At 38.4% G+C, this 24951-nt stretch overlaps 1 protein-coding gene across 1 annotated transcript in view; it reads right to left on the bottom strand.

Annotated features, from left to right (window-relative positions):
* Window positions 1-2439: 2439 nt before the first annotated feature.
* Window positions 2440-24951, bottom strand: part of RASGRF2 (Ras protein-specific guanine nucleotide-releasing factor 2) — a 156120-nt gene continuing 133608 nt past the window's right edge. Inside the window, exons 19-27 of the mRNA XM_009886890.1 lie at window positions 17412-17524; window positions 10077-10137; window positions 9575-9678; window positions 8883-8967; window positions 8053-8250; window positions 5967-6046; window positions 4063-4180; window positions 3233-3301; window positions 2440-2532 (exon numbers count right to left, since the gene is read on the bottom strand). Of these exons, the coding sequence (XP_009885192.1) occupies window positions 2440-2532; window positions 3233-3301; window positions 4063-4180; window positions 5967-6046; window positions 8053-8250; window positions 8883-8967; window positions 9575-9678; window positions 10077-10137; window positions 17412-17524 (921 nt within the window). The remainder of the gene's footprint in view (window positions 2533-3232; window positions 3302-4062; window positions 4181-5966; window positions 6047-8052; window positions 8251-8882; window positions 8968-9574; window positions 9679-10076; window positions 10138-17411; window positions 17525-24951) is intronic.

Genomic DNA, 24951 nt, shown 5'->3' on the forward strand with positions numbered 1-24951 from the left:
CTGCCCATCCGTAATGCTGCAGCATGAGCACAGCACCACCCCTGCGTGCTGCAAGCGTTAAAATGCACTGAATGTTTCAAAACTCCGAAGAACCAATATACACAGGAAAAGTACAAAACAATGAACTGGGAAAAGAGTAAGATGAAGGATTGTACCCTGTAACCCTAGGAACATCAAGGAAGTTTGGTAAAATGGGGTACAGGCAGATAAAGCAGCAGTTAATAGCACACGACAGAGATGCCAATTGACACTGACAGTTGTTACACATTTTCTTTGTTAACAGAGAAACAATAAAACCAAGTTAAGAAATCACTTTTTGGACCACTTTTCCTCTGTTTCTTCATCAGTTCGAAGTGTTTTAAGAAACTACCACATGGTAACTGCTTTTGTACAGAAAATACACAGTAACTTGGTTTTGTGGTCCAAATAAACCATGCTTTTTGTTCTTTTATTTTCATATCATGCATTGGGATGCAATCAGCTTCTTGTCAGTCATTGCTGAAAAGAACAAGCACATTTTTGACAATAAAAAGCTTCTCCAAGTAACATTTGCCATGTTCGTTTCTACAGCAATCAATAACCAGAAATATTTAAAATGTTCCTGGAATTTCCATTTCTGTTGCTGTCTGCATGTCTAATTGAGGAATTTTCCTGTATTTGTGATGTTTCCTCATGCAGTTATTTACAAAGAGATGGTCCTTGTGATGAAGAAACTTAATGAAATTTACAGTTGCTAAGGTACATTTATAAATGCTAGCAGTTACACTCAGACAGAACAAATGGAATTTATTGTGCAGCTCTGGGCTGGGCCAGCAATACAATTAAAGTGCAAATAAAGACAAAAACCACAAGCCAGGCAGATCCGTTTTTCATCGCCAGCGTTAAGAAGCATCATGACTGTGGTAAGAAATGTCAGATCAAATAGGCCTAGGTCACAATCTCTTTTAAACATTTGTCTCCCTGAGAGGATTTAAGGGAGGTATACAGTGATATAGCCCTATTTCTTCAACTGGCTGAGTATCATTGGAAAAGTAAGGACACTTTTCCAGCCAATTTTTTTCAACAGTGCTAATACCTGTGTTTTATACTATGATGCACTTTACAGCATGCAGTTGAGCTCACTTTCCATGCAGCTACAACAGGCCACTCTTGATCAGGAAAATTTAGCAAGTACCAACTAGCTGTAGAAATGACATCTATCTACCTGGTATGTCACAAAAGCATAGGCTTTGAAAACATTTACAAATAGCACATTTTCTTAAACATATGCCCATATGCAAATGATAAGTACTAGCTCAGATAAAAATATATATTTTGTGTTTGCTGGCATTCAAAATTTGCCACTGATGTGAACAATTTCAGCGCTAAGTCAGTGCCGAATGGCTGAACAAAAAATAGACGTTTTTCAAACCACTGATTCCACGTAAAACGAAACTGTGACTCCAACTCCTAGTGTTCATTGCTGATCACTACCCATTGCCAGATCAGACATGTATTTCTCTCCACAGTGTGTCCAGAAAGTGCTTTGTAGCCTGACTTGTCAGAGAAGCTGCAGGAGGTGCAGAAAAATAAAGTGCCTTTTCCAGGGCTGTGTGCAACACGACTAACCATCCCCTTCACTGTATGTCCGGATTTCTTGAGTCTCAGGTATAGCTCCTAACTTCGTATCTCCCAGCTGAAGCTTGCAAGGCTGGCAACTATTTACAGCTATTCAACTAGTTCATTTGCTTGCCATGCTGTAAATACTCCCATGGTGTATTAATGAAAAAATATTTACAATTCATTTATAGGTAAAATCAATCACCTTAGAAAAGGTTGACAAGACAGTTAAAGAAGATAACATTTTATAAAGGGTAGCATTAAATGTATAGCAAGTATTTAGGACAACTGCAGAACTGAAGATACTAGATGCTACCTTAATGTCACTCCAAGATAGTAGATTACGGTTAAGATCCTGTTTTTTCAATGAAGTTAACACCATATGAAGACACCACTACCATTACTGCCTTAGAGAACGCACAGTTAGCCATCAGACCAGACCATATCACACCCTTCTCATTTTGCTCATTTATCTTAATATACCTGAGTATATTACCACCATTTAAATCTGTCCCCTTAATTTGTCACATAGGACGGTTGCAATGAGTACCCATTCACAGGAAAGTCTCCTATTTTCCATTAAATGCATAGTCCCTACTGCAAAACATTATCTTTGCAAAGTGGAAATCACTTAATCCGGGTAGGAAGCATCTTTGTCTTCCATCTCCGATGCTCATTTTCTTTGCCTGAGAGGGAAATGCTGTGAGGCTCTGTATCTCTTACTGGAAAAGAGAGCTTGCATTCTTCTCAATATTTCCCTTGCTGTCTTTAGGACGTGGCATGCATGATTCTGTTCATTGTACTAAAGCTTTCTGTAGACTCTGAGGCAAAGCTGACTCTTCAGGCGGGGAGTCTGGGTTCAATCTTTAGGGAAAGCTCATACAAGGTATCTTCATCTATGATGAGTGTCTTGTCAAGTAAATAGTGAGTGACCTGGAACGGAGAAAACACAGATGAACAGACTGTATGATACTTCCACAACAACTTTTCCCCTTCAGCCCGTTTCGGATCCTGACATCCCCTCACATTGTTTTCTTGAGAAACACAACAGCCCATTTGAATGGTGTAAGGCTCCACCAGCAGTGCTCTAGGAATCAAGCACGGCCTCTTAGGAACGGGCGAGTCCTTAGCCAGGTTACCTAAGCCCAGGTTGCTCTTCTGGAGTCTGATATGAAATCTCTGAAAGCACAGACTGACTTTGGGCAAAATCAAAGAAGGGGTAAAGAATTGCAGGAGGCACACAGCATCAGCAGATGCTTGGGCCATCTCCTGTCCCCTAATCCCAGGATTTGGGGATTCCCTGAGGAATTACGCTTCCAACTGGGCAGGGAGAACACATTTCCCTTTGAACCTGCTCCCTAGTGCCCAAAACCCACGAAGGATGCAATCCAGAGAGAGCTTCCAAAGAAGGAGGAAAAAACTTGCTTCTGTATGGTGTCAAATAAGAGTTTCTGCCAAGGTGAGGGTATGACAGCCCCAGAGTACCTGTCCGTATTTCTGTCTGTCCTCTCTTCTCTGTGTGTGGGAAAAGAATACATCGATTTTACCTTTCAACAACGGCTATATCTTACAACTAATTGCTACCACAGCTTTGATTTTGTTAGTAGGTAACAGTGCCTAAGAAGAGCCTTACCTTCTGCTGATGCTCTATGCGGTAGGAGGTCTGCTGGAACTGGCGTATTTCCCTGATAATATGTGAGATCTTTCAAAAGAATACATGTATATGAGTAAGCACAACTGAATTTTGACTTCAGCTAAGCCACATACGGCAAGAATTTTGCCTCAAGTTATGCAATTTATCCTGGGAGGAGGAAAGGGAAGGGCAGAGATCATCTAATGGCTTCCAAGGATTTCGCTTTCCTAAATTAACCATTTATTGTTCAGTCAGCCTCAAGTGAAACACCTTATTTCTCCTCTCCCCATACTGATAACCTCTCTTCTCTTTGCCTTGAGTGACTGCTGCAATGGGTAGCCATAAGAAGGGCATTAATCTGAGATTAGAAGAGAAATTTCCATGCTTCCCTCTGAGGAGTTGTCACAAAACATTATATGGTAGCTGGAGAGAAATCAACTTTAAAATGTTTTTTTAGATAGACCACAGCACACAGGAAAAGAAGATTGTGATTACTGCTTTCTGGTTAAGCACTACATTCCTTTAATTTTGGTTATGTCAAAAAGCCTTTTGTTGCTCCTTCATGAGCTTCGGACAGCTGCTTTTTCCGTCTGTCATTTCTCAGAGAAGAAACTAGAGGCGAATCCACCCTGTAAAAATACTCAGTTTACCAGAAGGTGGTGTTAGAAGACCGGGTCAAGTAATTGCTTTCAAACACCTAGCTATCTTGCATGATGCCAGTATGTCTGTAGGGTTTTACAAGTTAAATTCAAAGGATTTATAATTAAATCAATAATTAACTCACATAATTAAACACCTGTTGGGAAAACATATAAGGAACTGAAAATTACCATTCTCATTTTGGAAAAATTGACAAGGCCTTCCTCAGTGAAGTTTGGTGTTCCTTCTTCAATAAACGCCAGGTCTGTCAGGTACATTCCAAGGTAGGGAACAGCAGGTGGGTTACAACTGTGAAACAAGAAATCAGCGTATTTGCCTGTAGCAAAATTTGCAAAGTAATTTTTTTATAACTCACACAAACTCTTTTATTACTTAAGATACTTCTGATCAATGGGTTACATTCATTTCTAAGACAAACAGCTTCTCTGACCTCACTTGAGCTGTCTTCGGTCCACCTGTGACAAACTGAATGCATTCTGTCCAGTATCTAATATTAATGGCAGATAACCTTTAGTAAAAGGTAGAACAGTAAAATGATAAAGTGAGAGGAAGGACAGGTAAACTCTAGAATTGGAGAAAACCTTCAAGCGTGTGCGAGTGTGCGCGCACACACGTGGAGATATATATACATACATATGTATATACATGCACGTATATACATACATACATAAGTATGCATATACGCATGTATATACACATGTATTTATAAATGTATGTATGTATGTATGTATGTATATACCATTCTGTCAAAGTCTATTCAGGCATTCTCAACAGCGAACACGAAGAAGAAGGAGAAAGAGGGAGAGGTAGCAAAGATGATCTAGATAACTGTGAACAGAGACCCTAGAGAAGAGGGATTTTCCTTTCGTGGAGGGACAGGAGGAATGGGATAATGATTGCTGCTTCCCTAATGCAACAGTCACTGCCCCATGCTCATTGATTCTCGCCTCAGCAGAAATAGTAGCACACTTGGATTTCTGAAGCTCTGGCATAAGAAGAACTGCAGAGTGCTGGCTGTACTGTTAACATTGTCAGCAGACTGCCGACAATGCTTAGCAGTCCCCTTCATTCTGGGTATTTTTTATATTATGAGGATGATTGTTGTACACAGGCAAGCAAGATATTAACTGAAAGATGTATAAAAGTACCTCTTCATATACTGAGAGTAAAAACATTTTTAAAAAGGCGATCAGCTCCCCAACAATATTTTTTACAAAAAACTGACTAACTTGAACTGTATATATTTTTAAACATTCCAGTAATTATTCTATTAGTTCAATTCTTTGCTTCTCTCGAGAGCATTTAAAGTAGTTGTACCACTCAGTACTGGAAAACCAACTTCTAATTACAGAACTTGCAAAAACACAGCTTTTGTATGCATGCAGCTGGAGTCAACACATAAATTGTAGAACCCTTGTCATGGTATATTTCTGATACCAAAATTACATAAGGTCGAACACAATCTGGCAAATTCATTAAAGAAAAAATATATTCAAGGACTACTGAATAATAAAAAGAAGGCTGTTTTCCACAGTGGCAGAGTACAGGGGGCTGGGACGCTATAGGAGAGGAAATATCACTGTGCATTTGTCCTGTTCCTACATTCCTCTCATCAGCTACTGGCCACTGTCAGAAACAAGATAAAGGGGTGAACGGATCTTTGATCCAACTTAGGCTTAGTCCTAAGTACTAAACTTCTTATTTGGAACAAGGCCTTTTCAGAATCCTGGTTTTGAATGAGAAATTTTATTTATAAACCTAGCTTTACACTTATTGAAAAAGTTTATCAGTGTAAGTAAAACCCGAACAGGGAACATTCACACAGAATAATAGTTTAATTTGTTTCAGTGATTCTCTGGAGATATTATATTTATCTATCGGGGTACTAAATCACAGGATATTCTGCAAAACAAGAAAGCCAAAAAGAATAAAACTAGAATTTAGAAGGTTATTAGGTAAAAATATTATCCAATATAATATTAATTATTAAAGCTTAATCAAAGCCAATTCATCTTTAATGTGTACTATCCACTGCTTATAACAAAACACAATTGTATATTGTAGGGTAGCATACTTTTTGAGTGTTTCTCTAAGGTTTTTAAATCTTCCTTCAGATGATACAGTCTTCTGAAGCTTGTCCATGAGAGCTTTTGTCTAGAAAGAAAATGCATTACAAATATCATTGCTGTTGCACATAAATTACTGGGTTTAGATTTTAAGAAAAGGTGTAATCACTTCGCATCTTCACCTCATTTTCAAAAGTAATAACATATGCATTAGGAAATCAGCTTTATTGTAGTTCCTCGTGTATTTCTGAAAATGGAGATCAGGCGGCATTAATGATTTTCTTTGAGTGACACACAGAACCTGTATCTATGCTAATATTATTAGCCTGCAAATTCAGGAAAAAAACCCAAGTTCATTAAATTAATGGTCAGCAATTCAGTGTACTGTGTATACAAGAATATTAGGGACTTTATCTTACATGTTGCTGAGGATCCTCAGCTGCATTTACTGAAATTAGTGACAGTAAAGGATGTTTACTGTCTTGCAGCTTGCACTAGGCTGGTTTTGCCTCCAAGTTTCTGATAAAAGCTGAATATGGATTTGAAAATATATTACTGTCTTATGCAAATTAGTAAATTAGTAAAAATTAGTAAAAATTAATAAAATTAGTAAAAACCATCAGAGCCCGGTTACTTCGTAAGTGAAATAAATTTGCTTTTCAGTCTATTTATGCTATAGCATTGAGGCAGTATACAGAGTAATGAGAAATTTGTCATTTTTGAAACTGAATTTCTAATTAAGAGAAAGCTGTAGGCAGAAACAGACACTTTCTTTTTCTCCTAAATAGCAGACTGGTGATACACGCAGATTATGTTTCCAATAAGTACTGGGGAACTGTGCAACAACACTAATCTGTTGATTTTGGTTTTTTTTAACTGAGAAGTTTAAAAATCAAACAAATTCCAAACATAAATTTTTTTGCAGGTAAACCTTTTGTTAACAGTTTGCATTGAAAGGATTTTAAACATATTTTTAAATAAAAGGACGTAGCACCAGCTGTAAAGCAGCTGAGAAAAAATTGACTGGAGAAGGCAGAACGGTCAGAATGTATTTTAAATGGATTTATTGCCTGGGCTGCTTTGGTGCATTGCAAAAGCCGCAGAATTATACAGAGGAGAAAATGCAATGACAAAAGCCCATCTTTTGCATGTCAATCAGTCAGATCTAAAATGTGCAACCTGAAATCTTCCAATTAGCTGGAATAAACTCTATATCGAAATACTGCCTAACCTACAAGTGATTGGCTCTGTCCTACTGATCTCCTTGCTCTGTTATGCCACCATACTAAAATATTCTCTCTCTCTTTTTTTTTTTTTTCGAAATAGCAGAAAGTTGAGATTCAAATCATTCAACCGATTTCTTAAAATCATTTAAAACAGAGAACATAAAAGATCCTGGCTAGTCTTCTTTTGGTGTGTCTTATTTGTGTTACTGGCAGTCATTCCCACAGCCTTAGCCATGAGGGTTAAAGGGAGGTATTCGCTGCCTCTAAACTTGGGCCCCTAAATGAGAAAGAAGACTTGTTGTCTACAGTCTCTTACTGGGCAGCAAAAAACTCACCACCTTGAGAAGAAGTGCTGACCTTTCTACCAACTTGCTGCACAGGCAGGGAAATATGACTCCTATTTTAGGCACCTGAGCTGACTTGAGTTATAACTAGTATCCACCTAAATGTGTATATCTGAAAATATCTAAATTGAATTTTCTCAAATATTTCAGTACTTCAGGTTCAAGTCGTAGTCTTAGGCACCTACTGATTCCATCGAAATCTGTTTGTTCTCACAGATATTTAATGAATGATATTTATTATATTATAAATAATAAAAATTTAAAAATAATAAAAATGATAAAAATAAAAATTATAAATAATGATATTTATTATTATATTAGGATTACATAAAAAGAAAGAATAAATGAAATACAAAAGATCTTTACATGAAATACCAGTATCAATTGGTGCTTCCAGCAAATAGTCAGTGTGTTGTAAAAGCAGAAATATTTATGGGAGGAATCCTATCTCAACTCATTGTTCTCTGAACAACACACTGACAAACAAAATCTAGCAACCCTACTTGTAATCATATCTTTCTTACCTGTTTCGATACTTTACCCCAAGTTTTCTTAAGTCTGTAGATTGCACTTCTGTTCAAGGCTGACGTGATTTCTAACACACCGTTATAATTGTGCATACATCGACAAATATCAGCTACAGCTACCCACTTTTCAATGGAGTTGGCTCGGGAGCTGACATCAGCGTAATTCATGATTTGGCAGGCAACAAGGTTACTCATCTGACCAAACAAATAGGAAGAAATTTAGGACATTTAAATATAATCCCTTTCGACATATGATTATTTAATGAACAAGGCAGAAAAAACTAATGCCCAACAGAACTTATGGCTCTTAATAAAACCAGAGAAAGTGCATTGAGAACAGCATCGTAGGGAAGTGTGGGGGGAATGATGCTATGAGAGAAAGGCAAGAGATGCAATGGGGAGTATCTCCAAGCCAACAGCAATAAAACTGATTCTGAAATCTCTCAGTAAAATTCAAGGAAAATGGTAAAGAGCAAAGATATGGATGGGAATACATACAAAGGGCATTCATTAAATAGAATCAGTGTTATATTTTCACTCTCTGGAGAAAATTTAGTTTCTTCTCTAAGCAACAAGGCATTGTAGTACAGTTTAAAATGTTCTACTCTATTAAATTGCCATGGAAATGATGAGTACCAGTTCTTGAAAACAAGAATTTTCCATGTGCTTTGATTTAAAAGGTTAATCACAAAAAGCCTGTAACATTGAGTCACTATCAGTTAAGAAGTTATGCCACATTGTAAAAAAAAAAAGGTATTTTTGTTCCAGACATCATAGACAGTGTCAATAGAGATCCAAGAAAGCAATCGATATTTAATAGTACTTACATCATTAAAATGTTGACTAGTTTTCATAATATAGGGTGTTCTTTCATTTTTATCCACTTTCATCCAGCCCTGCCCAAGAAACTCTCTAGACATTGAGGGGAGAGAAAAAAACAAACAAAAATGCCCTCAACAAACACAGTACAGATACTCTGTCTGTAACTGCGGCCTAAGTGGATTTCAAGTGTACCTCATTTTGTTAGAAGCTATTAACACAGCTTTACACTAATTCCAGCATTTCACGATACCATTTTTAATGCTGTCTGAAGCAGTAAATATTATCAAGAAGATTTATTTTTCTTTGAATCCCCTCCCCCGATCCCCCCATCCTAATTTGCATCATTTTGACCCTATTTGAAATTGGTCTTGTCAGCTTATGTGGTTATACCCATGTTAAACTACCGTATGAATGAAGCTGATTTGACACTCCCTCCTGAGACACTCAGCGCTTCCCTACTTCCATACCTATTCACCCTTCACTAGCCCAGAGCCTTAGACCACAGCAAAGAAAAGCCTTTCAAAACAGGAACAAACTATAGGGGATTCAGAGGCAATGACAGAAACAGCCAAAGGACATTATCCCGCTACGTATGCAAGCCTTTTTGTCACCAGCATGAATTAGTGTAGTGCTTAACACTGCCAGTCAGTAACTCATCCACCATACTCACTTCAGTCACTCGTAGGAGAACACTTACTCATAGGGTATGCTTCGGAAAACTACATGATCTAAAAGAGTTATTTGCTCTGCAAGCTCCATGGCCGACAAAGTCTCAAAGCACTCTGGTTTTGGACAATCTGACTGCAAAAATAAGGAGAAGACTTAATGATCTCTTTTTGCATCAAAGGTCATTTCGAAGCACGGGATATTAAAAACTTCATATGAACTCTCAACACAGAGTTGTAATTAGCTTCTTAGCTACAAAGAAATAAGAATTAAGAAAAATTGCTAACAACTTTTTTTAAATCCCCCCATTTTTTAATCACATGATTTAAATCCAAATCCCGAGGGTTTGACATGTACATGTCTGATACGGGCTCCAAATTCCTACTTTCTCTAAACGGAAATGTACATTCCTGTTACAAAAGAACGGTATTTCTGTCCAGACTTGTAAAGCTGCAGTTGGGCTACATTTTACTGACTTAAAATCACAACATTTCTATAGGAATATTTATGTTTAAATTTGAAGATGAACTTACCATCTGAATGATATCCTCTATTTTTAAATGGGTATCATCTTGATCATCCTGGGAAAGAGCCCTGAAAAATTAAGTATCAGAACATCACATCCCATATAAATGAAATTGTCTATCTTTACAAGAAAACCTTCTGACAGATGATAGGCAATCGTGTTTACCTGAAATAAATCATAAGACTGCAACTGAAGAAAAAAAATCTGCTACCTAAAATCTCATGTCTTCTTTTAAATAAAAGTGTACAAAATGGTATGCCATCAGAGTCACATAAGGTAAAATGATGGTCATAAAGGCTTAAAATCTCTCAGCTAAGAACACCACATACTGTAGAATGATAATAACTACTGTATTTATTTGCTGATTATAGTGATAAGGTTTCTACATCTATTCCACTTTGACTTCAGTGCAAAGAAGTTTGGTGGACAAAGGAAAAATTCCCTTTTTAAGAACTGGACTGGCAACTCAAAGCCACAACTTGATAACAATATTTAATGAGAAGCTCTCTATCCTGAATAATCCTAGGAAACCTAAAGGTGGAAAATTACATTTCAAGCCTTTTCTCTGATTTTTAAACTACCGCGCTAAAGGATATTTGGGGGAAATGTTTGAAAAATCAACATTTGAGAAGTGAAGAAAGACAGCAAAATAGTGATGCACAAAAGAGTGATTCACTAGGAAGTATTCTTGTTTATTGGCACTACACTGTCCTATTCAGTGTTGCACACAAAGAGCTGTGAGTGTGGAAATAGACAACAAACTGCTAGCAGATTTTACTTGTAGCAAGTACGTGACTTGCTTTCAGTAATACAAGTGTTAATCCATGCTTCCAATTCTTCTATAGAAAACCTGTGATTATTAGGGTTATTTCGGAGTAATGGGTCAAAAATGAACCTAGTAGAATTAGTAAGTATTCATCAAACCCCATCTACTTTGATGTAGTATCTTGGCACATAATTCTAAGATCTTACTCCTTCATTTGGAAAATATAGACTCAAAGAAACCTTGAATAGACTGAATTTATATTATATATAAAAGAGAAGATTTACGGAGAAAGAACGGTATGTCAGTATGTAAAAGACTCCCTATAAAGACACCAATGATATGGCAAGAAGTTACTGGACTGATTCGCATCAGGGGAGATTTAGCTTCAACATTAAGTTCCATTTGTCAACTGCAAGTATAGTTGAGCACTGAAATGGACTTTCTGCAGAAGTTGTAGAGTACTCATCAGCTAGATTTTCAAGGAAAATTTTCAAAGAAGATCCAGTTCTACTGATTATTCCAGAAAGCACAGCAACTGGAACAGGTATTCTGTCATGGTCCCTCCAATTCTTTATTCTTGCACTCTGTAGTAACAGACTTTCCATGTACCAGCTGTTGAAAGGGTTAAAAAAAAAGGATTATATTGCCTGGAGATTTTAGCTGTGAGTGTAAGATATGGAATTTGTACTATGTGGGTGGGGAGGAAGTGTTAATGCTTAGTACACTAGGTTCTTCTGTTGTGGGTTGCTGTTGTTTCCTTTTGGGTTGCCAAATTGAAGGACTAGGTTAAAATCAAATGCAGATACACAGAGAAAGGATCTAAGAAACATTCTTGCCTTCATTTGCAGCCTATCAGATGCACACAAAATGCCCCTTTTTTCACAGGAGTTGGAAACACCTTATGCCTGATGGGCAAGCCGTGCAAAGTCTTGAATGTCTACTTCTTCAGGAGAACCCTAAGCTTCTTCTCTAGATAATAACGGTGTGCAGCCTCAGCAACTGTAAATATACCGGCATTTTCCTGAGCAGCTTATTTTGTGCTGTATCTCATGACTGATCTCCTGCAGAAAGGTATTGTTCCTCATATGACAACAGCACGTGCTTCCTGGCAATAACAAAAAGAGAGGGCTTGTCCTTCTGCCCCAAGTAGTCTCAGTAATCTCGTAAACTCATCATTTGACTCCCTTACATATAACTTTGCATTGGCTGGAGTTCTCATCTTTGATACCGAAATTATTCTATTTGCTTAATACAAACTAAAATAGGAAACATGAGATTCTTAAAAGGCTGAAAATACTTAACTTTTCCCCATCTTTTCTTTCTGATACTCTCTAACATGATGTCTCACATTTTATGTAGACTTCCAGTCCCTCATTCTAAAGATATGACTAGTAGTTTTCCTCATAACACAGTGGTCTTACAAAAAAAATCTCCTTTTATCCATAAATGCTCTACATTTAGATCTGTAGAGGACAATGCATCTCTAAACTGGATAAAGCTACTTTTGGATAGCATCAATAGCAACTTCCACTTCAGTCTGCACTGTTGTCAGCTTTGGGATACCTAGTTTCAACAGAGGTCTAGGAAGACACGTTGAGGTGATCAGTTCTGCTTGGGCAGTTCCCATTGCACTCCTTGGAGAGACTCATGGAAGCTGGGTAAGAAGCATGGATCCGTGTGAAAAGAGTTATGAGAGAAAGCCAAGGTAAGAAGAGATTCTGCCAGACTGTTTAATAGGATCCTTCTCAGGGAGGGCTGAATGGGGCAATATCTCCATCATTATCCTCACAAATGAAGGAAGTAAATACGTAAGAATTAACTTTCCAATTCTTAGAGTCAGCAGCTAAGATTAGACCTCTCTCTCAGTGAAACTGTTCTTCATGCCCAACTTGACCGATTATTAAAATAATTTTCTAGTAGAAAATATTATCATCAGTCTCCTCATGCCTTTATGGTACATAAAATATCTTTAAAATATTTTAAAAGCTGGTGTAAGTTATACAGCTTGAAATGTACTGTCTGGTGAGATCACACAAGGCAGAAAGGAGGAGGAGGAGGAAGAGGAAGAGGAGGAGGAGGAGAACCACCTTTTTTTTTTCTCCAGATAAGACTGTTTATCAAATTAGTCACTGCTCTTCAGGCTGAACTTTACATCTTCCTACTTCACTATCAATGAAATTTTACCTAGATTTCAGGGGTTAGTAAATAAGGCTGATAAAAACTCAAGCAAAACATAGTTCAGTAGGTTTGCCTAGCTTTCAGTATGGATATTGAACAAAAAGAAAAAGAAGCTTTTTTACCCTTCAGAGAAACACTGTCAGTCCATTCAACAAAAATCTCGCCATGCGAGAAGTACCAGCTGTTCTGTTTGATGACTCAAGAAGGCATGAAGCAGCTCAGCATCTCTCATAAACACTTTCCTTGCCATTCATATTCTATACAGTCTTTCCCAGAGCTGACCATAATATCTTCAGAACGCAAACCAACCTTTCCTACCCCTCTAATCTCTGCTATCAAAGGGACTGATTTTCCAAGAAATTTATATGCACATACACGCACATACACTCAAGTCAGTTTGTAAAAAGAGAAATTTGTACCCAATATCCTTCAATGAGACAGTCCACAGAATATACCTATATGTAGTCTCAGAAACCATGAACTTTCTTTCATGAGTGTTTGAACATTGAGTTTATCATAAGAAATGCTTTTCCTAACCTAACTCTGAATTCCTGTACTTTTCAAAGTCCAGAGCAGACTACAAAAAATGAAATGTGGGGAAGCCAAGACCTACAGTGAGGGTTGACATGTTTTGATATGCCAAGGCCTTTAAGATATAAAAGCCTGCAGCAAGTAGCTCTTGAGAACAACTAAAAAGCCTATTTTATGACACTCACTTAGCAATTGGGTGAATGACTGTTTTCAGGAGGGGCATGTTAACTGGCTTACTCCCCCTCCCCATTTTTATCCTGCCCCAGAGAAGCCTTCTGAATGAAAGTTTCATCAAAACTTCCAGTTATGACAAATCTGTGCTTTCACATAAAAACCATGTGTCAAAAACCTTCAAACAAATTGATTTCTAGTAACAGTAAAAGAGCCCTTCAGTTCTAGGTGGATAATTTATATTCCTCCTCTAAGTAGTTTATATGAAAGCCCTCTAGCTAGAAGAAAACCAAAAAGATAACATCTTTCCAAGGAGGTGGGTATGTGGTGGTGGTGGATTGAGCAGCATTTCTGCAAACCAGACATTGGTATGTGAACCAAAAGAGGAACACAATACCTGGGAGCACCTCCACAGATTTCTACAACAAGAAAGACTCTAGATACCTTTAGGACATCCAGGGTGGGATTCACAATCTCTGCAAGTCACTGCCTGTGTTCTCTAATTGTCTGAGAAAGGAAAGTGTCTTCTATGATTTCTGGAGGAGCAGTCAAGATGCCTAACTTCAGACAATTTTAGTGGACAGAATTTCCTTCATGATAGGCAGTCACCTTGGAAGGAGTGCTTCATTAGCTGTCTATCATTTGTTTCATGGTTAGGTTCTTCAGTTAGACACAGTGGGTCTCACCAAAGAATTTTTTCTAAGTCAATGCAGAGAGGAAATGCTTTTCCCCTCAACCTGTCGTTATAACCTATGGACAGTTCAAGGCACTCAACTCAAGAAATAATTTTATTCCATTACAAGCCTTCCCTTAACATACAGAACATTGACTGTAATCTGCCACGCTGGCAAATGATAGAAAATCTGTAATCTGATGCAGAAAAAAAGAAAACAATGATGTGAGAGATACACTGGTGTAGAACTTGGTGCCTCTCCACAGCATCTTGGTGCAGTATGAAAGCGTTTGCTTAAAGCTTAGCAGTTCTTGGTCAAGAGGAACACACTCTTGTTTTTTCCCTACTACAGTAAATAGTAATCTTCAGAGACAAGTAATAGAAAGAACTCTCCCATCTTAAGGAAGAGCACGTTCAGTGTTTGCTTTGACATACTTACACAACAAGCCATGGCACCATGGGAGGCATCAGGCAAGAATATCAGGGAAAGAACCATTTCTGTGTTGCCATGTCCTTTTTTTTTTTTTTTTTTTTTCACCAGAAGCAGTATCTTTGTTTTTAGTACAAATATAGAAAAAACTTTGTTCTTCTGGCACTAGAAACCTGGTTGACAACTGGGTTCACATAATAGTATTGTCAGATAGGATGCAGGCAAGCAGATATTGTCTCTTCTGCTCCTGTCAGTTTCTCATTCTTCGTGAAATCAGTTCCAGAATTGAGCAAGGACCTTTCTAATCTGCCAGAAAAGCTAAACCCTCTTGACAGAAACTATTCCTCAGTTTTGTATTTTGGACTACTAAAAAGTTAAGTTTTCAAAGAACAGACTGGAGTTGGTTCCACCTCTGAAGCTGGGAAGCTGAAGGACCAGAGGGACTGCTGCTTAACGCCCCAGTAGCAGAGATGGTTTCTGGGGCAGCCAGAAGAGTGTGTTCATGGCCTCTGTGGGACAGCAGGTCACTGTTTAGGACTAGCAACTCAAACAGTTCTTTTAAAGCTTATAAATATCCCTGTTTTAATAATGTGCAATAAAAATGAAGGCCTGTGGAAATGCAAAGGAATGTGCATGCCTGTGTCTCTACCACAGATACACAATTTCACACAAACAACTAGACTGAACTGCAGATTATTCCTTAAATCCTCTAATTTCCTCTTCTCAATTAGCTATAATAGCCTTGCTGAGTGTGTGTCTCCAGGAGCAACTACAGTGGTTTTTTTTAAAGCTTGAAAACCACTCTTAATCACCATACAACCCATTTTCCTGAGGTGATTTGAGAACCAGAGCTCCTCCTTTCAGTAGAAAGGTGAGATATACAACACATTTGCGTATTTCACCTCAGCTGAATGACTTTTTTCTCCAATATCAGAATTGTTCCAATACACTCTATCTCACAAGGTTACTGAAGCATAACACCTTGGGACAGTTTGTTTTATGCGATAACATTTTTAACTTGGAGACTATGTCCTGATATCCGGTTGACAGTTGAAATTAAGTTGTATTTATGCAACAGCTTCTGTCTGAAAATTTATGCCACACTCTTATTTGAGAGTTTATGGGCAGTACATAACAAACACATGGCTAGAAAGGAAAGAGAGGATAAACAATACCTACCACTTCATAGAACAGCAGCCACAGGATGTAAATGGGGGCAACTCACAGTTTACACGTAATTACCAAGGTCCCATTTTTTGATGCAACAGCTAATGGAAATTAGCTAATTGGAAACTGGATATGGGAAAGTGCTAACACACTTGTGTATTAAAGGCCTATAGATCTATTCCATTACTCTGCCAGGAACAGCCAATGCAGGTTTATTTTCTCATATTGTCTTAAGAAGCTAAAGGTCTTAAGATAATTTTTCCCACTGTGTGCAATCTGACAGAACCTTTGCTGTCACACATATTATTAAAACCCATTAACCTAATCCTTTTTGCTCTTCTTGCTTGCCATTTCTTCCAAGGAAATACATAAAGCAAGCTTACTATTTTAACTTTGAACCACAGCAGATGCAGTATAATTAAAAAGGAGGTTTAGTTTTATTTATGTAAAAATGAAGTAGGATCCCATTGAAATGAAGTGCTTTTATTAAGAACTTATCCTTCTTTCTTATCCTTTGACCTTTTTTCTCTCCAGGTGAACAACTTTCCCCTCATTCTTCTGACATTCTTTTCACTTAGGTATCTGACAGGGAAACCCATCAAATGGTCTTAAAAAATTCAGACAAACTGCATTTATTGCACCCTTCTTGGCTTTCCAGCACAATATGTACAAAAATACTAACAAAGCACGTCGTAGATCTAGCTGTCGTTTTTCATTGTATCCTATTTTATCAACTGCTTAGTCTTTAAATGTTTACTGCTCCTTAGTGATGTACAACAATTTATATGAAAACTAGTTGCTATAAAGTATTCACACTTAGTAGACAAAATTATTGTCACTGTTAAATGCCTACAAAGACTTGTCTCTTTGGCATGACTAGACACTCAAGTCTGTAATACCAACCCTAAGTAACAAAATAAGGTGTTCTAACCCTAATTTAAATAGTCCTGGTTATGCAGAAGCTTAAAGGCCTTTTATTTCATGGCACTAATTAAATAAGAATCCCTCTCTGTAAGCTACCCAAAGAACTTTGGGCATGGTGTCAACACAAAGGAAGGTGCAAGTATGGTCTTGTTGGGATGGCATGACACGTTAGGCTATCATCAGCCGCTCGTGGCCCGTTATTGAGACAGGAGTTCCTCAAGGTATTATAGTGAGTGGTCTTGTTGCTTTACTGGGCAGCGTTTTCCCTTCTGCATAAAGACTGAACCCATGGCTGCCAACAGTACTGCAGCAAAATTTTCTAATACAGGTATTTTTATGAATGAAACATAAAACACACTCTGTTTTATAGCTAATAAAACACTTACTAATGCTTCAAAATTAAATACTCTGAAGAAAAACCAAACCTTGTGAATTCTATGATACATGATCCTCTATTTCACATGCTATAGTTAATGTACTAAATTATTAGAAATGTATTTACCTCAGTATATTTGCAGTAGCTTTCCTTTCTTGTGGCAGAAGGTCAGGGTCTCTCAAAACTTCTTCCAGCAAATTTAATACATTCATTTTCAGCTCGTTGTTCAGCTCAAAATCCTACAAAGGAAAACAATTTTACTTCCTTTTGTTTTAACAGTGTTAATCAAATAACTGAAAGGATATACATTTGTGAGTTTTGCTTTTTTTTTTTTTTTGCTATTAGATTTGCAAATATTTAGAAAACTTCGAAAGCTGTTGTAGTGAACAAGCTACAAGAGTGGGAGCCTGAAGGGCTGTAATTTATCTCCTTTTCTGACCTTTGTATTCTGTGTGGAAATGGGCAAATCACTCTTCTGAAGGAGAAACGGTTCTCACCAATACCCACAAAATACCTTATCCTCTCTTCTCCTGTGATGACTATAAAAGCAGAAAAACAGTTTAATTGCAATACTCAGGCCACTGCCTAGCGAGGCTGGACACTAGTTTTTCACTGTTTTCTTGAGTTTCTCTGTTTATCTGCCTCCCACTCTGGTATTTCTTATCTCATACTCACCCTTTTGGAAAGGTCTGCTTTTTGTTCCAAGTAGTGGAGTACTCAATCTAATAAGCTCAGGAAATCAGACTAGTGCTCTCTGGCACTGCACATAAGAGCTTCAGCATTTTAACTATTTCTGAGGCAGACTAATATCTGATAAAGGAAAAGCCAACAACCATTTCTGTTGATTTCTCACATTGGAGAAAATCAAAGAATAGAACAATGTACAAACTTCAAGGTGGGAACTTACAGGAGTAGACTCCAAAAATGCTTTTAGTGGGCTCGAAGCTAGCATTTCAATAACAAAACTAAACCCAAGATCTTCAGTCATCTACTGCATCACAGATGTTCCTTGATAAACCACAGTCACTTGCAAGCAAGACCATGTTTGGGGCAAGTCTCCACTTGTTTCCATGGGAATGGATGCCACAGTTATTGAAACTGGGAAATGTTAATTTTCCCAAAGAATCAGCTACAACCCTTTCTGTTGCAACAGGGTCCTAAATCAACAGGATTTCTGGAGATACCTGTCTTTGAGGAGAACCACCCCTGGGGAAGACATATATCCTCACACCATACATTTCACTTGAGGGGATGCAGGAGCTTCAGAGTACACGCAAAGTCACAAAAAAAGGTGATGCTTAGTTTGGAAAAGGGGTGGAATACTTAAGATGAGGAGGAGGACAGATGTTCATTAAAGAAAGTGGTGTCAGAGCCACGCTCGTAGGACTTTCTGAGAAAGCTTATTGCTCAAAATGTCAGCGCTCAGAAATACCCTTCTGTCACCTTCCAGCAATGCCCTGGGCATTTCCCTCCTGTTACAAGCATATTATTTTACCCTTCAAGGGTCTTCTCAACTTGGCCAGAACTAATTCATATTTTGAAACCAACTAGTATCTATGTCTTAGTTTTTTCTGACGTCTGTCCATATTAGAGGACAGAAGAGTGGGAACCAACAGGAGAACAGGAACCTGTGCAGTATTAGGCTTTGAATGGTTACATATGCTGCAAAAACTGTCAAAAAATAGTTCTGGGTACTGCATTGTGTTTATTTTATAAAATAAGTTTTCTGTAGCCATTGTCCAAAATTCCTCCTTTAGGAACTGTTTTAGCTGGTTTGCAAAAGACGACATAGGTTTTCATTTATTTATTCAGGGTATGGAAATGACACTATTCAATGAAAGCATGAGGAATGTAACTAAACTACATGCAGTACTGTTTACTCCAGTGATTTTTAAAAGAAAATCATTTGGAATATGAAACTACCAAAATTTAGCTAAAGGAGAAATCTTGTGTCTGCACAAGCTTAAGCAACCAGCATAATTAATAATAGTATCATCTGTCCTATAGTCGATGGCGGCCACTCTATAAAAGAAGCTAGGTATCTTTGGTAGTCATGCTACAAAAATATCAATGAACAGAGAAGGTATCCAAGAGCTGACAAACGTAACATCCTCACTTTGCACGTTAGGTAAAATTCTCACCTGCCGCTGTAAATGGGCAGATCTCAACAACACAATCAGGATTTAGTCTCCAAATATGTTTTTCAAACCACAACTGGTTGATTATTTTCATTGCAGGATAATTTTTCTCAAGAAGTCTTGCTTTATTGCAACTAAATTTATCACCAGAAAATTCTATATTTTAAAAGCTATTTAATTTGTTAATCAGGATGGGGAAGCCTCGCCTATGAATATTGGACTCAGCAAAAACGAACCACTTTCAGTTTTGCATGTTTACAAGCTAATTCTTATAAGTAATGAGAATTAATACATTGTACGTTAACAGCAAAACATGTTTGCTGAGTAATCTCCACAAGACAGTAGTCCTGGAATCGCTGGAAAAACTCATACTGTTGGCAAGCTGTAGGAACACTTCGTTCCTCAGGTTAGGGTTATCTTCCACTTCAGTTACGCTGGCTTTGGAAGAAACTTCATGGTGGAAAAATCCACTTCTCTGAACTCAGAAAAGCGAGAAGTCCTAGACCTTTTATCAGCATAGCCAGCCCAAACTATCGGGGATGACACGGATTGATTAGGGATTATAGGGGATGCAGTGGTTTCTGTGATTCCTTCAGTTCCAGCTGCTGTCACACCTCCACGCCAGCCTGACCACCACGAGAAGATGTCACTTCACAGCACAGCCCTCCCAGAGGACAGACCTGACCATGCAATTTCTGCAGCTGCTGTCTTACCACCCAAAATCTCTTTTTTGTGCCTGGAGGTATTCTTTGTTACAGCAATGCTCCAGGAGGAAAAAAAAAAAAAAAAAAAGAACAAAGGTGAGATTCAGAAGCAAAACTGGAGTGCTAATCTGTTTTTCCACTGAAATTCACAATCTGGGGGGTACTGAGATGCCAGTGTGATGAGCAATACACAAAAAATCTAGGGAAATCACTGCACTTAAACATGTAGATACTACATAGATTTCTACATACTTAACTGTATGTAGAAAGGTTAACATAAGAATTATACAAACACCAAAATACTTAGCAACCAATTCAAAATATAATTTATAGATAAGCAACTAAAAACACATGCAGATTATAACTATCTGTATTATGGGTGTTATATATTAATATATGTTAATGTATAAATTATGCATATTTTATTTGTAGTATAGGAACATATAGATCTATATTGAGCTGTATACAGGTATAGCTGTCTTGTATATATATGTATATCACATATCTCTGGTGACAATTTTATCTGCTGTATCACTTGTGAACATGTTTCACTATTTCTGCCAGCTGTTGGAAGAACTCGCAACAAGACCCTGCCACCATCCTCAGCGGCGAAGGCTGGCAAGACTGAGTAAACCCACTATACTGGTTCACATTTAAATACCTGGAGGTTTTAGCCTACCCCAACCTTCAAAGAGACTTTTAGTTGAAATTTACACATCACAGAAGTAATACAGTCAGTCAGACAAGAACCACTCAATTTTCCAGCAGGCAGATTTCATTTTGACAGTAGTGTAATCCTTCATGAGAGGGCACACACCTCTAATATATTTTAGCATCCATAGTACCCTAAGGATTTGTAGGTCTTATTCAGATTTTCATTTGGCTTAAGCAGAGAAATTAACTAATATTTCCAAGCAAAATTTAAACTTTTATTTTTAAGTCCATTACTGTCAGCATTGGGAGAAGATATTTCTTCCCTATTTATTTAATATTTATACTGCAAAACCACATATGAAATGTGCAGATATATAAAAAATGACAGCTGATGAGTTAAGTAGGAGGTCTTCCCTGGAGCCACCTAGGATAAGAATAGGATGTATGAAGTTCCCGACCAATCAAAAGCACTGTGCACCATGTTCAGCACCACTTGATGAAGTTCCCAGCAGCAGAAGACTGCAGCAACAGAGGGAAGTATATTAATTTTGCTGTCACCCACCTGCACTATAAAAGCAAAAGTCTCCTTTATAACTACAGAGCACCAAAGTCAGCGCGATTACATTTTAAGTAGACTCACAACCAGCCTGTTGATCGCTACCATGCAGAGGATTAGACAGCAATATTCTCTTCATGAAGTGCAAGCACATTCCCTTGCCAGGAGGAGCTAGGAAAGCTGTGCTGCAGCACGAGAAGTGCTTCAGAAGAAACCTATCCCAGCTGGCTAAAAAAAGACAAAATAAGAAAAGAAAAAAAAAAAAAAGGAGGGGATGATGAATTTGGAATCACTGGCCAGAAGCAAAGAGACTGCAGGAGAGGCAGCACAAAGCAAGAAAATGAAAACTTAGCTATGCTGGTGAAGTACAACTAGAAATACGTAGATTTACTATCAGTGGTTTATACAGAGAATATAATTTTCAAGTTTTGACATGGGCTCAGTGAAACCCCAAAAGCTTTTCCTCCAGTCTTTCTTTACATCTTTCTAAGTGAGAAGAAACATTCTTCATTTAAACAATGTGAGCAAACATTGAATAACTCAGACAAATAAAAGGGAGCTAAAACCTGAGAACTTAATTTACATTTGAGTACATCAGTGGTAAGCACTATGAAAAACCCTGGAGGGAGGGAAGGAAGGGGCAGGAGGGGAGAGGGGGAGGAATTGTGCATGGAGAAACCACACAGAAATTCTAGGGAGAACTGTTTCACAGAGTTGCATCATCCAACTTCAACATAACCCTGCACACTTCATGTAAAAATAATCTCACCTAAGTTCAGCTCTGAAACTAGAGCCAACTTTTCAACTTCTCAGGCACCTGCTTACAAGGCAAAAAAGCCAATTGGCAGGCTGGCTTCGGCGCCCTGTGATTGCCATGTGAAAGGGAGGAGGAGGAGTATGAGTTGTCAGGATAAATGTAGCACTACTCCCTCGTGACAGTCTTTGCTGAATGCATTTGGACTCATTTTATTAGTTTCTCTCCCTTTTTCATTCCAATTTTCTGTTACATAGTGTTACGCTTGAGGAGACCCCAGAATGGAAAGTTCTCCAGATGCTCTGGCCAGCATTGGTGGAACGTGCCACGCACCCAAGCATCACACCCTGAGCTGGCAGGGCTCCTCACGGACAGGGGGACGGCTCTAGCCAGATGACCGAGACTTCCTCCCAGGCTGGAAGACTTTTTTCAAGCAGGGAAGGAAGGCAGCTGACTGCTTTCCAATTCAGATTCCCAGCCTTGGCTCACACAGCCCAGGCTTCTTCCACAGATGCTCCCAGATGTAGCTGATATGATCACTACAAGCAAGAAGACTTGATGCACTGAAAAGTTTTCCTAGCCACTTCTCTTCATCCTGTGAATAACCACAGAGGGCGAATTTCTCAATCCATAAGCCACAAATAAGAGGACCTGAAGAGGGTTGTGTTAGATGGAAACAGGGAGAAGCAGAGAAGAGAAACATGGGGAAAGAACAAGAAGAGGTCACTTTTCTAAAATGGAAGGCAAAGTAACCAGAGAATTACCAAGTAAAAAGAAATGTCAGGCAAAAAGAGAAATTGGTGGGACTTTTGCATAATAGCTGGACATGGGAAAGTTTTGAGAGGCATTTGGAAGAGAAAATGCTCTGAGAGAGAGGAAGGAAGAGTTAAATTAGTGAAGGGAGAAATCTAATGAAGGATTAAAAATGCCAGATGTGAAAGGGAGGGAAATCTGCACGTAAAGCTAGAGTCAGGGTTTTGGATGCCTCTATGAGTACATTCACTAATTATTACTTGTACAAAGTGGAGATACTGTCTGCAGATTCATTGTCCTTTGCCCCCAACTGCAGCAGCAAGCTGAAAACAGGAGATGGGCACAGAGACTGAGAAAGATGATAACTGACCACTTCAAAGTGACGGGCTAATGACAAAATCCTGCTGGGAGCCCAGTACTGGAGACGTCCAGAAGAGGAGAGAGATCTACTGAAAGACCATTTACAAGGAATTTGAAAAATTTCTAAATAGATGGGGTTTGCCCTATCTGCTGTCATGCCAAAGTGTAAACAGATAATTATTTCAATGTCATCAATGGAGTGACTCTTAATCTTGTACACAGCAGACCAAACTCTATCAGAGTTAACTGAAGTTACTCCAGTGATGCGGTCCTCTACAACAATATTTAATTTTCCAGCACAAAAGCACATTTCAGCTATCGCACACAATTGTGCTGAGGCAAATGTTTATAAATTCACCTGCAGCAAAACAGTTAGAAATGTGGCAGGCAGAGATAAAAGATATTATAACTGGCTATCAGGAAAATTCACCCCTGAACTTGAAGTAAGTCTGGCTTCAAGAAGCAAGCAAAGGACAACAGCTTTGTCTTCCAGTTAGCTTCAAGTGCAAAGAGGCCGTCATCATTTGGGGAAGAGTGCCAGTCCCGATTCCACACTATCAGCGTTAGCCTGTCACTCCTGATGTAATATAATCAGGTTAAAAGTACAAGCCATAATAGCATGACAGTAATTCTCAGCACATGCAACACAAACCTCTCCTTATCCAAGCACTGTGTAATGCTGTAGTACAAAGGAACCTTGAAAGAATAATCTAGCCATTACGTATTGTCAGATTAAAGCGTTCAGGACAGACAAGAAATGTGACATCCCTGCCTCCAAGTCCTGGGATGTAGTACATTCAAGAGCTTTGCAGAAAGACCTCTGTGAAGAACGACCTGTCAGGCTCCAGCAGAAGTGGGTGCAGAGTACCGCAAATTAGTTTGACTGATTGCAAGCTTGGCTACCATTCTGGGGGTGACTCATGTTCCCTGAAGGGTCGTGGTATAGCAAATCCTTACGCTTCTGCGACGTTTGGACAGAGAGTAGCAACAATTAAGTGCATTACTATTCAATGCATATCTGTATTCTGCAAAGAGCGTAAGTGTATGCAAACTGGATTTCTTCACTAAGTGACCAACGGCATGCTGGAAGGTTCACTCAGGGTTCCCTTGCTCTGCCTTTCTCTGGGCAACCTCTTTGTTTCTTCAATTCGCAATTTGTATCATGACATCTGTTTATTTCAGAAAGAACCCCAGAAATTTCTTTGCTGTTTCAAGGCAGAGGCCATGGATCCTAGGGTTTTATTTGGAATGTTGTTAAAATACAGCACATCTAGCTATTGTACAGTAAGCCTGGCTATAAGTGTAATTTGTTCACATTTCTACAGTAAACTTACTATAACTTTGCCAGGCATCATATTTGTTACTTTATGCCTTTACACATGAGCCAAGTAGGGCTTGTGTAAAGAAATTTTTATCTTATTTTTTTATTCCAATGTACAAAATAGAATTGGCCAACCCATGTGCACCAAAACTATTTTTAACTAACTGAAATCATCTTTGCTTGTACAATTCTCTGCCTACAGGTGTCCTCCACAATCCCTAAGTGCTATCAAGAACTACATCTGCAAAACCTTCTATTCAAAACCCACCACAGCTTCATTGGTATCAGCAAGAAAATGACTTGCAGCAGATTATTTCACAGCTGGAGCAAGACAGGCATCAGGCACAAGATCATGACCTATACTCTCAAAATTCAAGCCTTGATCTCTTCCCAGATCTTGTGGTAACTTCATAACTCACTGACACT

The sequence above is a fragment of the Charadrius vociferus genome, unplaced genomic scaffold (assembly GCF_000708025.1).
Source record: "Charadrius vociferus isolate BGI_N301 unplaced genomic scaffold, ASM70802v2 scaffold244, whole genome shotgun sequence".
Classification (NCBI taxonomy): Eukaryota; Metazoa; Chordata; class Aves; order Charadriiformes; family Charadriidae; genus Charadrius; species Charadrius vociferus.